Source organism: Acartia tonsa, chromosome 7, assembly GCF_053477335.1.
Source record: "Acartia tonsa isolate MP-2025a chromosome 7, ASM5347733v1, whole genome shotgun sequence".
NCBI classification, from domain to species: domain Eukaryota; kingdom Metazoa; phylum Arthropoda; class Copepoda; order Calanoida; family Acartiidae; genus Acartia; species Acartia tonsa.
In genome coordinates, this window is record NC_137266.1 from 53,028,112 (window position 1) to 53,042,166 (window position 14,055).

At 37.3% G+C, this 14,055-nt stretch overlaps 2 protein-coding genes across 2 annotated transcripts; both read left to right on the forward strand.

Moving 5' to 3' along the window:
* The first annotated feature begins 8,784 nt into the window (after positions 1-8,784).
* On the forward strand, positions 8,785-10,899 carry LOC145324628 (uncharacterized). Its single transcript, XM_080167210.1, has one exon. The coding sequence runs from the start codon at positions 8,785-8,787 to the stop codon at positions 10,897-10,899; it is 2,115 nt and encodes a 704-aa protein (XP_080023336.1).
* Positions 10,900-11,367: 468 nt separating this feature from the next.
* On the forward strand, positions 11,368-12,717 carry LOC145324629 (uncharacterized). Its single transcript, XM_080167211.1, has one exon. It carries the CDS (start codon positions 11,368-11,370, stop codon positions 12,715-12,717), a length of 1,350 nt encoding a protein of 449 aa, XP_080023337.1.
* Positions 12,718-14,055: the final 1,338 nt, after the last annotated feature.

Sequence of the window (14,055 nt, forward strand, 5' to 3'; positions counted from 1 at the left end):
GACAGACATAGATCCTGTTACTTTTATACAAGGTTGATGAAAACATAAGAGTTTAGAACTAGATAGAAGGCATGAATTCAGTGTGATATTTTAGGTAGGAAAGTTTTATAAAACCCACCAAAGATTGTTAAGTTTTAGAACAGTTTTCAACATAATAAACGTTCACATAATAAAACATAAAAGAGAATATTTGTGTTTAGTCCCTTTCATGGCAACGCCTCTTCAGGGGCGTGTCGTCGTATTTTCACAGTAGTATTCCTTCTATTTCTAGCCCCTGTGTGGGGCTCTAACCCTGTGGGGTCAATTGCCTAACCCTGCGGCACAATCACCTAACCTAACATAAAAAAAAACTATTAAAACTGATGTGAAAAACCGACGAAACGCCCCTTAAGAGGCGTAGCCACGAAAGGGACTATACCCGAATATTTGTACAAGGGTGATAGCTTCTGTAATTAGTACAAGGTATAATTAATTTACTCAGGAAAAGCTTAATCCTAAAATATGCGACAATTTATAGCTGACTCATAATACGAACGAAATGAAAAAAAAACATGCCCTTATGTAACAAAAAATGCACACTTTTTTAGCCAATGAGATATCTTGTATGTTCCTTTAGTATTTTCTTATTTGTGGAATCAGAATACATGTCTCTTGAGTAATTATTTAAAATTTTTTGGTAGTTTTTGAAAGATAACTTTGTCCAGAAAAGGGAGATTAGTTAAAAGTTAATCCAAACAAACTCACGAATTTTACAAGTCCTTAAACCTTTTTGTTGAAGAATGGGCAAATTTTTTTTTTTCTGAATGCAAAGGTATATTTTATTTGTCTCAAATGGTGAGTGAGGGAGGGGACAATTGGATTGTAAATTACACTGGTACCCCAAGTCCAATGACTAAGTTAAAACCTTTGGTAATGAATTATGATTAATAGGTTCCAAACTTTTTAACCAATAATTTTTTTATCTAGGCGAAGGGAAATGTTTATTTTGTTTATTATTATCAGGGAAGTACATTATTTTATCGTCCATTGTCTTATCCCTTAGAGTCCCTGATAATTGCTGTTACTACTTTCTAGCGGTTGCGATCATCTAGAGGCTCTGTATTAGGAAGGGGACAGAGAACTAGCCTAAAACCATTGTTAGACCAAAATTTTATATAAAAACTAAACTAATCTGGGACCTATGTGTAGCGTTCCTTAATTGGTTCAGTGGTTAGTGAGTTATTTATTTATTGCATTGTATTATACACATCTTTCTACGGATATTAAAAAAAAAGATTAATACCATATGATTTTTATTTTGTGGAAAATTGTCTGTAATACAATAATTTATATGATTTTTCAGTATTGCTGAGAACCGGTTCTAATCCAGCGGATGTAAGTCGGCTTGGAAGCCAAACTGATAAAATTACTCTCTGTTATATTTTTTATGGTGATTTTGCGGAATTTAATCCTCTTTTACAGATCTTTATCATGTTCGTGAAAGGTGTTTACCCAATAGTACAGTTTTTTTTTGTAGCGAAGCTACTCAATAATTCACTTTGTTTGTCCATCCGTCCGTCCGTCCGTCCGTCAGTCAGTACGACATTCAGTAACGCTATGAGATAATGTGATTTTCTCAGTTGCTTTTCAAGATAAACGGCTGAATTTTTTTTGTGAGTATCCAGTTTGTAATATATTTTTGTCTGTTTGTTTATCAAACATTCCACAAACTTTTAAATATAAAATACATGAGAAATGTTTTCTCCAATATATTGTTATTATTGATTATAAGAAATCATCAAATGCTTTTCTACATATAAGGTGTGTATGTTCCTTTGAACTTAGGCAAAGGTTAAGGCGAATGGTTTTAAGCTATTTTGCAGAAATAAAAATTGTTTTCTCTCGCTATAATAATAACATTTAAGTCACAACCCCCCATCCCTCATATTCTGTTGGTCATGAAAGAAGCCGCTTTTATAAAAAAAAGTGTAATTTTAGCTTTTTGGCTCTTTGATATTTTTCGTCCTAAAATATAAACACTCTTTTAAAGTCAAGAAGTTTTCTCATGTGAAAATAGATTTTTTTGGTAAATATTTTGTCGATAGATGATTTTAAAAATCATTTAATTTTTAGTAGCAAAGCTACTCTTTAATTAACTGCACCAATAAAAAATAAACTTTTTATTAGGGCAATATAGTCGACGTAATTATAGTCTAAAAGTCAGCGATCTAAAGGGATAAGACAATGGTTGATAAATTGATGTATATCCCCAATGATGATACACAAAATTATCACTTCTGTGGATTACAATTAGTGGTTTAAAGGTTTGGACAGTGATTTTCCGTCATTTTAATCAATATAAATTTTGTATTTTTTTTCAAAAGGAATTTTTTCTTTAAAATTCTGGAACAACAAAAGTTTGTGGACAATTTAAAGTTTTTTTTCTTTTTATGAAAAGAAAAATTTCTTTTGTTGTTTCATATTTTTTATTTTTTAAATTTACAAAAGTATTTTTAGTTATATCAAAATATTTAGAAAAATATATTTATCCTATCGTATTATAAACTGCTTTCCCGCAGATATTAAAATGAAAAATTATAGATTAAAACCAGTTTTGTTATCCCTGAGTGGCAGAAGGCCTGCGCTAACAAAACTGTAATCAATTTCATGATTTTTATTATGTTATTTGTGGAAAATTGTGCCCTTGTATCAATATAAAAATTCTAACTATAACATTTTTATCTGATATAAATATGTTGAAAGTTTTGAGAAGTATTTTTTAATTCCTAAAGTTTAAGAAAACTAAATAAATTCCTAGAACTAGAAACATTATAAAAATTTTCCTCAACTGTTATATTCTCCCCCCCCCCCTCGATTATTTGGGTCAATCCATATGTTAGAAATATCCTATTTATTTCAAACTTTGCAAGTCCTGTAACAGTTTCGAAATCGTAGCTACTCAATTCTGGGATTATATATGTAATTTTGCTTATAATCTTTAATATAATATCATATGAGATTCGATATTGGGAGCCAGAAAAAAATAGGAGCCGACTCGCGGATTTTGTATGTACGTCCATTTTTAACATGCTGATTTTAAAGTTTTTTGTCAACTTTTAAAAAATGATACTTTTCTATAATTAGGGTCCATCTGTCCATCAGATACTTAGATCTTAGGACATAGGTCTATACGGTCATTAAGTCGACCGTTTATACCCCAGGTGGGGTGGAGGGGGGGGGGGGAGGTGTATGATCCACAATTGAAACAAACGGATTTTACTAAGGTTGTAGTCAAACATATTTTCATATGTAGAACACGAAGATTGTTCAAAAATTTTAAATGGAAAAAATAATGAAATAATTCCCTATTTCTTTTCCATTCTTTTCAAAGCTATTTCAGAGTTACCATCCCAAAAAGAACCAATAGAACGCTTTTCTGTAAAGTAGAACCAATTTGGTTCAGTGGTGATCTGAGCAAGATCTTATCATTAGACAAAAATTATATATTTTTAAAAATCTCATGAGAAAGTGGAAAGTGTCATAAGTGACGTCATACAGATACGTCTATTATACATTTCTTTTTAGGGGTGTCTTCCCACTTCCCATCTCATCCCTCTTTCTTCGACGTATTCTTATGACGTCACACATGACACTTTCCGCTATCCCAAATCTCATACTTTTATCCTGCAAAAACTAATCATTTAGGAGAATTAAATCTTAAGTAATTGTTATTAAATATGAAAAGGAGAAAATTTGTATTGAATGGTGAAAAAAAATTGGGGCAAATTAATTTTTTTTTTCTACAAACCATCCCTCCCTGTTCTCTATTACAAAACAAAACAGGGATGAAAAGGGATAAGACATTACTTAATAATTGATGTACATCCCCAATGATGATACACAAAATTACCCCTTTCGTATATTAAAATTAGTAGTTGAAACGTTTGAACACTTAACTTAATAAACCAACCAATCAAAATTCACTGAAATCCCCAAAGTGATAAAACCAATAAGAAAACGTTGTTATAAAACTTTGGGGACTGGTGTAAACATCCCATTGTCCCCTCTCTCTCTCTGAAAAAAACCTTAACTCAAAGTTGCAGGGCAGCAGCCAATAAAATAATTTGCATGAAATGCATGGGTAGAAAAATCCGCAAAAAATGTTTGCAAAAATCTGGTCAGAAATGTATTTCTGTAGAATACCAATGCAAAAAAATAATAGGTGTGCATACGTTGATTGCTAAAGATTTAGGGCTATGAATAGCGCAATAAAGTATAATACACACTCAGAGAGGGAACAATGGACTGTTTTTTTTTACGCAAGTCCCCAAAGTTTTAGAATAACGTTTTCTTATTCGTTGGCTTAACAACTTTGAGGAATCTTACTGATATTTGATTGGTTTGTTCATTTAGTTTAGCGTTCAAATTTTTCAGAATGTACAGAAGGGGTATTTTTGTTTATCATCAGTGAGAATGTTGATCTTTTTATCGGCCATTGTCTTATCAGTGAAATTGCTGTTCTGAAATTTCTGTAAACCTGTTTTGTGGAAACTCTAAATTACTTTCTTTTGAAATGGACACATTTTTCTGTGTAAAGATTTCTAATTTAGCACCAACTTTAGCAGGGGTAAAACTTCCAGGGAGAGACGAAACAATGGGCTGTTTATTAAACTAGTCCCCAAAGTTTTATAATATCTCTTTTGTATTCGTTTGCTTTACAACTTTGGATAATTTGTTGAACTTTTATTGGTTGGTTCCTAAATGTTTCAACAACTGCACTGATTGTAACCTTAAAACTTCTCATTTGGTTTTCAGTGTGGCTAATATACAATTCAATTTTCAATATTCAATAAGTAGAGCAGCAGTAAAATTCTATAAAAAAAAATAATAAACTATATTAGAGTAATTGTAAAATATTCAAGAATAATTAGGTAACTGAGATACAATAAAGTTGTACAAGAATTATATTTACTGAATGTCTTGAGATTATCTAACAAAATAACACATTTTAGACAGAATTCGTTTGAGTGATTCTTTTGGATATCCAAATCCTTGTTTTCTGATTCTTTATTTGACTTTTATGTCCACTTTGCTTTAATAAAATCTCCCTTTGGTTTCAATACTAAATTTAATCATTTTTTTTCTGGGACTTTTCCATTTTTTGTCAAAGGGTGACAAAACCCCCTCACTATTAAATAATAACATGGATGTTAGGGGATGAGACATTTTGAGGATATAAATAATTGTATCCCCAATAATGATATACAAAAGTACCCTTTTTATTGATCTTTTGCTAGTCTGTACAACTTCAAAGATTTTATAAAAGTACCCAAAGTTTTTTTTTTTCTTCTGCAAGTTCACTAAAAGTACCAATATCAAGATTTCCCTGAGAAGGAGAACCATATCGGTCCTGTGGTTTTCCTGATAATAAAACACAGAGAAGCATGTAAGCTTTATTAGAATTTGTAGAAAAATATATTTTTGGGGAAGGGATCTTAAAAAAAAAGTTTAATTAGCACCCAAAAAGTACTAAGTTGGTCAAAAAAGGTAAATAAAATGAGTCCTTTTTTATGATACCAAATTTTGATGTTTATTAAATAAGAGGGGCTATATCTGGGGGCCTAAAGACAAAATAAGAAATTATTTACTTTTTTTATATTAATAGATTATTCGTTGACCAGGCCTATAAGATTTAATTTCAATATTTCTACAGATTATCCTTTGTACTTTTTGAGAAAAAATTGGTTGAAACGTTTGGACACTGTTACTTTGCACGTACTAATCATATATACACTTTAATTTTAAGCCAACGAATGGTAAAACGTGTTTATTAAATTTGGGGTTCATCACAATTTAAGATCCAATGTCCCCTCCCTCCAAATTTTAATTGACATGTAACTTCACAAAATAGTCATGAAATGGTTATATGTATACATAGATGGCAGATAATAAACAAATAACAAAAATCTCTTATTATTGTGGGTGATATTATACTACATTCATAGGACATTATTTTTACTGGATGAGATATTATATCTAAAAAAGGTTGATAATTGTTGTATTGGAAGTATAATAGTGTGATGCGTTTGTGAACTCGAACCTTTATCCTTTTGTTTTCCTTATCATTAATGGCAGTTTGGAAAGCGCCGAGATTCAAATTGAAAGTTCATAATTGGACGCGGCAATCAAAACAACGCTTGCGCTTAGACCAAAACAAAGCTAGCGTGGCCATCTTTAATCTATCTTTCAAAATGTGCGGAATATCTGTGTGATAAAAAACCATGTATAGTCAGAATTGTGGTGTTGCCGTACTGAAAAATACCTTTGAGTGCTTCCCGGCTTTACAGGAACAAAAACTTCGGTAAGAATTCTTTCTTTAAGCATTTTTAATGGAATGGAGTGATTTTTTTAAGACGGCAAATTAATCTTTCATTTTTACTGAAATTAGACCAAGTAATTAATTTATTTTTGTATCAGAATATTTTAATAGTAGTCTATAATGATTTTGTTTATGAATTTCAAACTCGCATTTAATTTTGATTAATTTTAAGCAAAAAATAACCCTAGCCTTCTTATACATTTAAAATATAATTTCGAAGTCACGCAACCTCTCATAATGAATATTTATTTTATCAAAAAAGACGATTGTTCCAAATAAGAAAAAGATTTATTCTCTTTTACAAGATTTACTTTATCATGTATTTAACATTTTAATATTTGATTATTAATTTTGTTATTTTCTATTTCAGCATGACCGTTTTCATACAATAAATTGTATTAGTAACTATGCTGGTTTTGATTCTTGTGGGAAGTAGCAGGTTTCGTACGTCTGTACGTAAAGATCTGGTAAACGGCCAGCCAAATGCCGTTGTACCGAAACAATGAAAACGGTAAGAAGTCCAGTCAGCCAGTCAAAGCCAGTGACAGTTACCGTATGTGTTGAATGTGAATAAAATTCTACACGTGACTATAGTTGTAATCAGTGTTAACAAAAGTGAAAATGGCACCTAAAAAGACTAGGTATGAATTATTGTCGGACAGATTGCCTAGGGCAGTTGAAGTGATAACCGAAGAGTTAGACAGAGTGATGCAGGTAGTTTCGGATACCGCAGACATCAATGTTAATCTCACCAAGGAATGCATCCTTGTTCATGATGCGAACCTAAATCTTGAACGTACCATGAGCGGTCTTCAACAGCTGGATGTGTTAATCCAAGATGATAATAACCTAAAAGATTTTTATAGTGACATTATCACGGCACGAAAGAACTATAGCGAGTTAAAACTTACATTAAGTGCCATAGATGAGCTAAGAGCGATAAACAATGAGGTCTTAGTTCTTGGTGATGATCTTGCAGCTCACAAAAACAGTTTGCAACAACGTTGTATGCAGATAGTGAAAGTTATTAAAGGTGATTACATACCTCTACCAACTAAAATTATCAGTGATATGACTAAACTGATGGAGACGCTGGCAAAGGCTAAGCAAGAGCCTGTTACGCCAGTCTCGGGTGCCTCGGTAGATCCTATGCTGCTGTCATTTGGCGCTCAATCGTTTGCTGCCAGTCCGATGTTCTCGCCTCATGGGTACATGCCACGCCTAGACGAGAAACTCCTTCCCAGCTTCGATGGGCAAGAATCTTCTTATGCACAATTTAAGGAGAATTTCCAGAAGCTTACTACTGGATATGAGCCCAGCTACCTGCAGATGGTGTTAAGTTGTGAACGAGTAATGAAGGATAAACCGTTGAGGCTGCAGTTGCAACAGATTGCCACGCATGCAGCGCAATGGACGTATTTGGACCAACTGTTCAAATCTAGAACCAGACAGATGTTGTGTATATTCAACAACTGGGACAAGAAAGGTAAATTGTCCGAGAGCGGCCAGATTGTCAGCGCTCTTGCCGAGTTCTCAGGTGCCATCAACCAGCTCGAGCAGATGACCAAGGCTGATGGTAAGGACGCAGTTTCTACAAGCCAATGGCTCACAGTTTTATTGTTGGAGATGTTATCTAAGAAACTGCCAAAAGAGTTTCAGGATAAACTTGACCTTGCACTCGGGAGCATGGACGTTCCCGATGTGCCTAAGCTGCTGGATATACTAGAGCAGCAGCGTGGCGCATTATTGATGCGCAGCAGCCACAGCTTGGACACGCCGTCCAAGAAGAAAGGTAATCCTGCCGCAGCTGCGGCCGCCGTAGGTAAACCTGGTACACCTAGCAAGTTCAAGAAGAAGCAGTCCTGTCCGTCAGACGGCTGCAGTGGAGATCATTTTTTGTTTAAATGCTCGAAGTTTACAACCATGTCTGTTCCAGAACGGAAAGAGTTTGTGATGAAAATCGGCGGGTGCCTCTTATGTCTTAACAAGGGGCACCGCGCCTCAGAGTGTCCGCGTGCTGAGAAGCTTGGAGGCTGCAGGATCAACAATTGTGGACAGAAACATAACTCCCTCCTCCATGAGTCCGTCGCCCAGGTTTCAGCTGTTTATGAAGCGCCATTTTTGGGTGAGAATAATTACATGTTGATGCTCCAGAAGCTGGACGCGCTGGATGTCTACAAGAGGAAGGTGCCTGTGTCCGGGATGTGGGACACAGGTGCCAACCTCACCATGGTTACACAGTCTATTGCCAAGAAGTTGCAGTTGCCCTCTACTGGACGTGTAGCTACTATTTCAATGGCTGATGGCAAAGTTCAGTCATGCCCAACAGTTAAACTCTGCCTGGTTGACCGTAACAAGAACTAGCATGTTATGGAAGCAGCTGTTGTTCACACAATTGGACATACAGATGGGCTGCTCTGTTTGATATGAGGCCACAGGATTTTTCATTGGTCAATGGACCACTTGATATTCTCTTAGGGCATGTCACGCCCACGACGTTTCCAGCGGCGGATAAACTCATCGGCGAGTCAAGATTATACCGCAGCATTTTTGGCACAGGTTTCCTTGTTGTTTCTGCGGATGGAAAGCCTGTTAGTAAGCCAGTTGTTTGTAAAGTTACTAAGTTGGAAGTTGCAGCGATGGACTTCCTATCGTCGGAGGCGTTAGGCGTGCAGCCGCCGCGGCTGTGCAGTGGATGCACGGGCTGCAGGCACTGCCTGGCACTTGCGTCAGGCAAGTCAGCTGTTGATCAGCGAAAACAGGATCTGATAAAAGAAGGTTTAACATTGGATCTTGTGAAGAATGAGTGGACGGCAGCTTATCCATACCGGCTGCCAACACATACGCTGCCGAACAATTCGCGGCAGGCGTATAATATTGCGCTTCGTGATCGCCGGCGCATGATAAAAAACGGCGAATATGACGTACTCTGTAAGGTGTTCAAGGAGGCGGTGTCCCGTGGGGTGTACGTCAAAGCCACGCCACAAGACTTAGCATATGAAGGTCCAGTTTATTTTAATTCATTAGTGACGGCCTTCAAGAATAGCATTTCTACCCCCTTGAGAATCTGCGCAAACTCTAGCTTGACCTGCAATGGAACAAGTTTAAATCATATTATGATGGACGGCCCACAACCTACCTACACTTTGTTTCACAATCTTATTCGGTTCAGAAGTTACAAGTGTGCCTGTGTTTGTGATGTCTGTAAATTTTACAATTCTTTGGCGGCCACATATGAAGATTCGCAGCTGAAGAGAGTGTGGTTTGCAGAGGATGAACATGCCAACCCCAAAGTTTACTTGACCAAAAAAGTTAACTTCGGGGAGAAATTGGCAGGCGATTTCGCCGTCACAGCCCTGAGACTTACAGCACAGATTTTTGGAGGGCGCAGCCGCCAAGATGTTCATGATGTTTATGGATCTGAATACGTAAAGGGAGCAGAGGTAGTTGCAAAGCAGGACCTGTGGAGAAGTGAGCAACAACCTACCGGTTCCAAGTTTGTACTGCATCAGGATGCTCCAGCTATCAAGCTGGAGCAGTGTACCTACATTGATGACCATACTGGCGGCCATAATAGCAAGCCAGAAGCCGTCAAAATGGTCGAAGAGTTGAAGGAAATGATTGAACCTGGCAACTTCAGCTTTAAATCAGTTATTTATTCTGGAGATGATATTGATCCTGTTAAGGTACTGGGCATTCAATGGGCCCCCAGAGAAGATGTTCTTACTTTACCTGCTCGGGTGAATCATGGCGCCAAGATAAAGGGCCGAAAATTGCTGGAGGACCTTGATCTGTTAGATTTATGGAGAGCCATGCCAGAATGTGTAACGAAGAGAGAGATTTGGCGGGTCGTACAGCAATTGTATGATCCTCTTGGCCTCATGTGCCAACTACTCCTGAAGTCCAAGCTTATACTTCGGGAGGTTTGCATTAGTGGCATATCATGGGATGAGCATGTTCCTGCCAAGCTGAGGGATGACTTTGTTGACAGTTTGGCCGACAGGGCTAAGCTTGGAGAAGTGCCATTTCAACGTTCTTTAGTTCCTGATGAGCCACTGGGGCTCCCAACCATCATTGGTTTTTCTGATGCTTCAAGTTCAGCCTACGCAGCCATCATCTACCTACGTTGGCCAACGGCCAGAGGCTTCGAAGTGATTTTATGCAGTGGCAAGAGTCGTGTGGCTCCTGTTAAGATTGAGTCTATTCCAAGACTTGAGTTGTTGTCATGTTTATTAATGGCAAGATTGGCGGACGCAATTGTCCGAGCCCTGCCGTTTGCAGTAGCAGGCAAGATGTTTTTTAGCGACAGCACTTGCGCCATATCGCAAATCGTGTCTGAATCAGTGATGTTAAACATATTTAACAGTCATCGTGTGAGTGAGATCCAACAGCTGACCAGCCCAGAGGATTGGCGCTGGCTTCCTACAGATCAGAACATTGCAGATCTTGCCACCAGAGGTGCCTGTACCATTCAAGATGTTTCACCAGGATCCAGGTATCAGGATGGGCCTGAATGGCTACGCCTGGAGCAGGACCAGTGACCTGTAAAGACGGCGGGTGAAGTAAATCACCCCATCCCAGAGGCTGAGATGAATCAGCGCATGGTCCGATTGAAGTGTATGGCCGTCCAGGTGGTAGATACTGATTTCTGGAGAACTTTAGCACGACGTACCTACAGGCAGGCACGTAAAACTATGCAGGCGGTGATCAGAGCTGCCAACTGTTTCAAGTTGTTGCTTGTTAAGAAACGAGTTCCAGCCAGGCAAGAGCCGATGAATGATTCGGTTCCAGCCGGACAAGAGCCGACGGGAGTTTCGGTTCCGGCTGGACAAGAGCCGATCAGTGTTGCGGTTCCAGCTGGACAAGAGCCGACGGGAGTTTCGGTTCCAGCTGGACAAGAGCCGCTAGATGATTCCAAGTTTTATGGCAACCACACTTTTTCAATTACCTACCTAGATGTGGTGTGTGATTTATTCCTGGCATCATACAACCAGGAGAAGGAGATGATTATGGAGGCTGAAGGTAAATTTGATAGTCTTCAACCTTATTATCACGAGACTGAGGTGTACTGGCCTATCGTTGGTAATAATGGCTATTATCCTGTTCGTAAATTCAGAGTCCTCAAGATGAGGTCCCGTGGGGACGAGGCCTTGGAGGCAGCAGCCGAGGGAAAGAAGAAGCTGTTCAAGGATTCCCCTGGCCTTATTTTGATTGATCGTCACAATAACTTGGCCAGACTGTTCCTGCAGCAGGCCCACGATGAACTTGGCCATGCCGGTCATAGAAAAACTTTGGTACAGAGTCGCAGGTATGCTTGGATATCACGTGGCCGCCAAGAAGCTATGAAGGTTGTCAAATCATGTTCCAGTTGTTGTCTAGAGTATGCACGTCGTTCAGCCCCAACTATGGCAGACGTCCTGCCCAACAGGTTAGAATCTTCAGTTCCATTCTTCCATGTTCATCTTGACCTTGCAGGCCCGATGGAAGTTACAAGGCCTGGAGTCCGCACCAGGAAGAATCCAGCCAAGTACAAGGTTTGGTTGTTAATTGCTTGTTGTCGTTTTACACAAGCAGTGTTTATTGATGTTCTGCTGGATTACAGTACTGAGGCTGTCATTATTGGCCTCAGAAAGCTTCAAGCATTCTACAATATGCCCAGAGTCGTAACTACAGATCGCGGCACCAATTTTCTTGGCTCGAAAAGAATACTTGATGAAGTTATGAAGAAGTCTGATGTGAGTTTTGAGTGGCACCTTGTACCGACTGGCGCTCATTCGTATGTTGGAAGTGTTGAGCGCCAGGTTGCCATGGTCAAGCGTGTCCTCAATAAGAAGTTGTGTGGAGCTGTTGTCAATCACAATGAGTTGTTGCTGCTGACTGCTGAAACTGCTAGAGTTTTAAACTCTAAACCCTTGAGTTATGCTACACAAGGGAATGATGTTAACACATGGAGAATCATTTCTCCTGCTGATTTGTTGGGTGGCAGAGCTAACGACGGGATTTTCTCGTTCGAGACCGGTTCCAGAGATAGAATTACACGCCGTTTCAGCCATCTGGAGGAGCTGACTAGACAGTTCCATGAAGTCTACAAGCAGCAGCTGCTGCCTGAGCTATTGCGCACGGTAAAGTGGAGACGCAATCAAGTTCCGCTGAGCGTTGGAGATGTTGTTCTTGTTGACGGGTGCACCAACTTGGTTAAGAAGTATCGCCTTGGCAGAGTTCAAGACGTACGTGGCGGTGGCCATACAGTTGTTGCCCATTTCAAATTGTCCGATGATGTTGAAGCCACGGATAACGAGATTTCTGCAAGACGATTGTTGAAAGTAAACCTACCCCAAGATGATTCCCAAGACGATTAAGTATTTTTATTAGTATCGTTCTTTTCGCGTATTTTTAAACTCTCAGCAATTGCGTATTTTTTTAAATTTATAATTGACGCAAATTTCCTCACAATTTCGTTTAAAATTATAAATGAGCTCAAATTTTTATTTCCAACGCATAAAACTAAAGTTTTTTATTCGAATACATAAGTTTTCTTTACGGATTTATTTGATCGGGACCTGGGATTTTTTCGCGTAAAAAATCTTAGGTACGTATTTTTTTAAATTTGGATGCGAAGCATTATTGTCATTCCTTGTTTAACAAACATGAAATATGATATATACAGATAAGAATAGAAATGAAACACATTTGATCATTTTCAAAATATCTTTTTATATTACATGCATTACAAAATAATTTAATATTAACTATATATTAAGATTATTATATTTTAATTTCGTTCTGAAGATTACCTAAAAACAAAAAAGCAGTAATTTTATGAACATAGCAGATGCACTTTGATTCGTTTGATTAATTCGAAGGATAAAGCCCAATAGTCATGCCATCCAGGGTGTTCCAGCTCTGTTTCCTCGGCCGAACAACCTAGATGGCATGGAAACTAAAGCTTAAAAAATATCTGATGATTTAAAAAGATTCTTTCGTAGTTTCTTTGATTCCTTCTTTCTTTGAAGATTTTAACTTTTGAACATTTTTCATTCTATCTTTTTCAGAAATGTTCGTGATTTGAGCCCCGCGCCAGGAATCCTGTTCACGGTTACACAAAAAGAAACAAAACATAACCATAAACAGGACTCGTCGCACGTGGCATTATTATAATTGTAGTGCGTCGGTTTGATCTGCAAGCTTTTGAGGTTCAGGTTGAACTGAGGCCCCAATTGCTCTTAATTTTAAAAGACTGTATAAATAAGTACACGGAAAAGCTTATTATCTATTCAGCCAAAGAGAAATTGCCAAATAAACACTTTTTGAGACTTTTCTTTTACTTTGAGCTTAATTTAAAATTCGCATATGCAAAAATGTAATTTTACTTTCATTTTGATGTTTTATTGATGAATTAATACAGTTCTTTTATATGTTCTTAGATATAAGGATATTTTATTTGATGATATGTTTAGATTAAGGATAATTTTACTTTATTTGATTATTCTGTTTATCTAGATTTAAGGATTATTTTCTTATCTATCTTTTACATAAAGATTTGATCGAAGAAAGATTTTACGTATGCATTTTCACTTTTCTTTAACAAAAAAAATTTGTTTGAAAAGAATTTTTTTTAGTAATTATTCTTCTTTTATTAAAAAGATTTGAATGAATTATTTGATGATTAATGCAGATTATGTTTAGCATTAAGGTTA

Coding starts and splice junctions, on each gene's coding strand:
- LOC145324628 (XM_080167210.1), top strand. CDS start 8,785: ATGAGGCCACAGGATTTTTCATTGGTCAATGGACCACTTGATATTCTC.
- LOC145324629 (XM_080167211.1), top strand. CDS start 11,368: ATGGAGGCTGAAGGTAAATTTGATAGTCTTCAACCTTATTATCACGAG.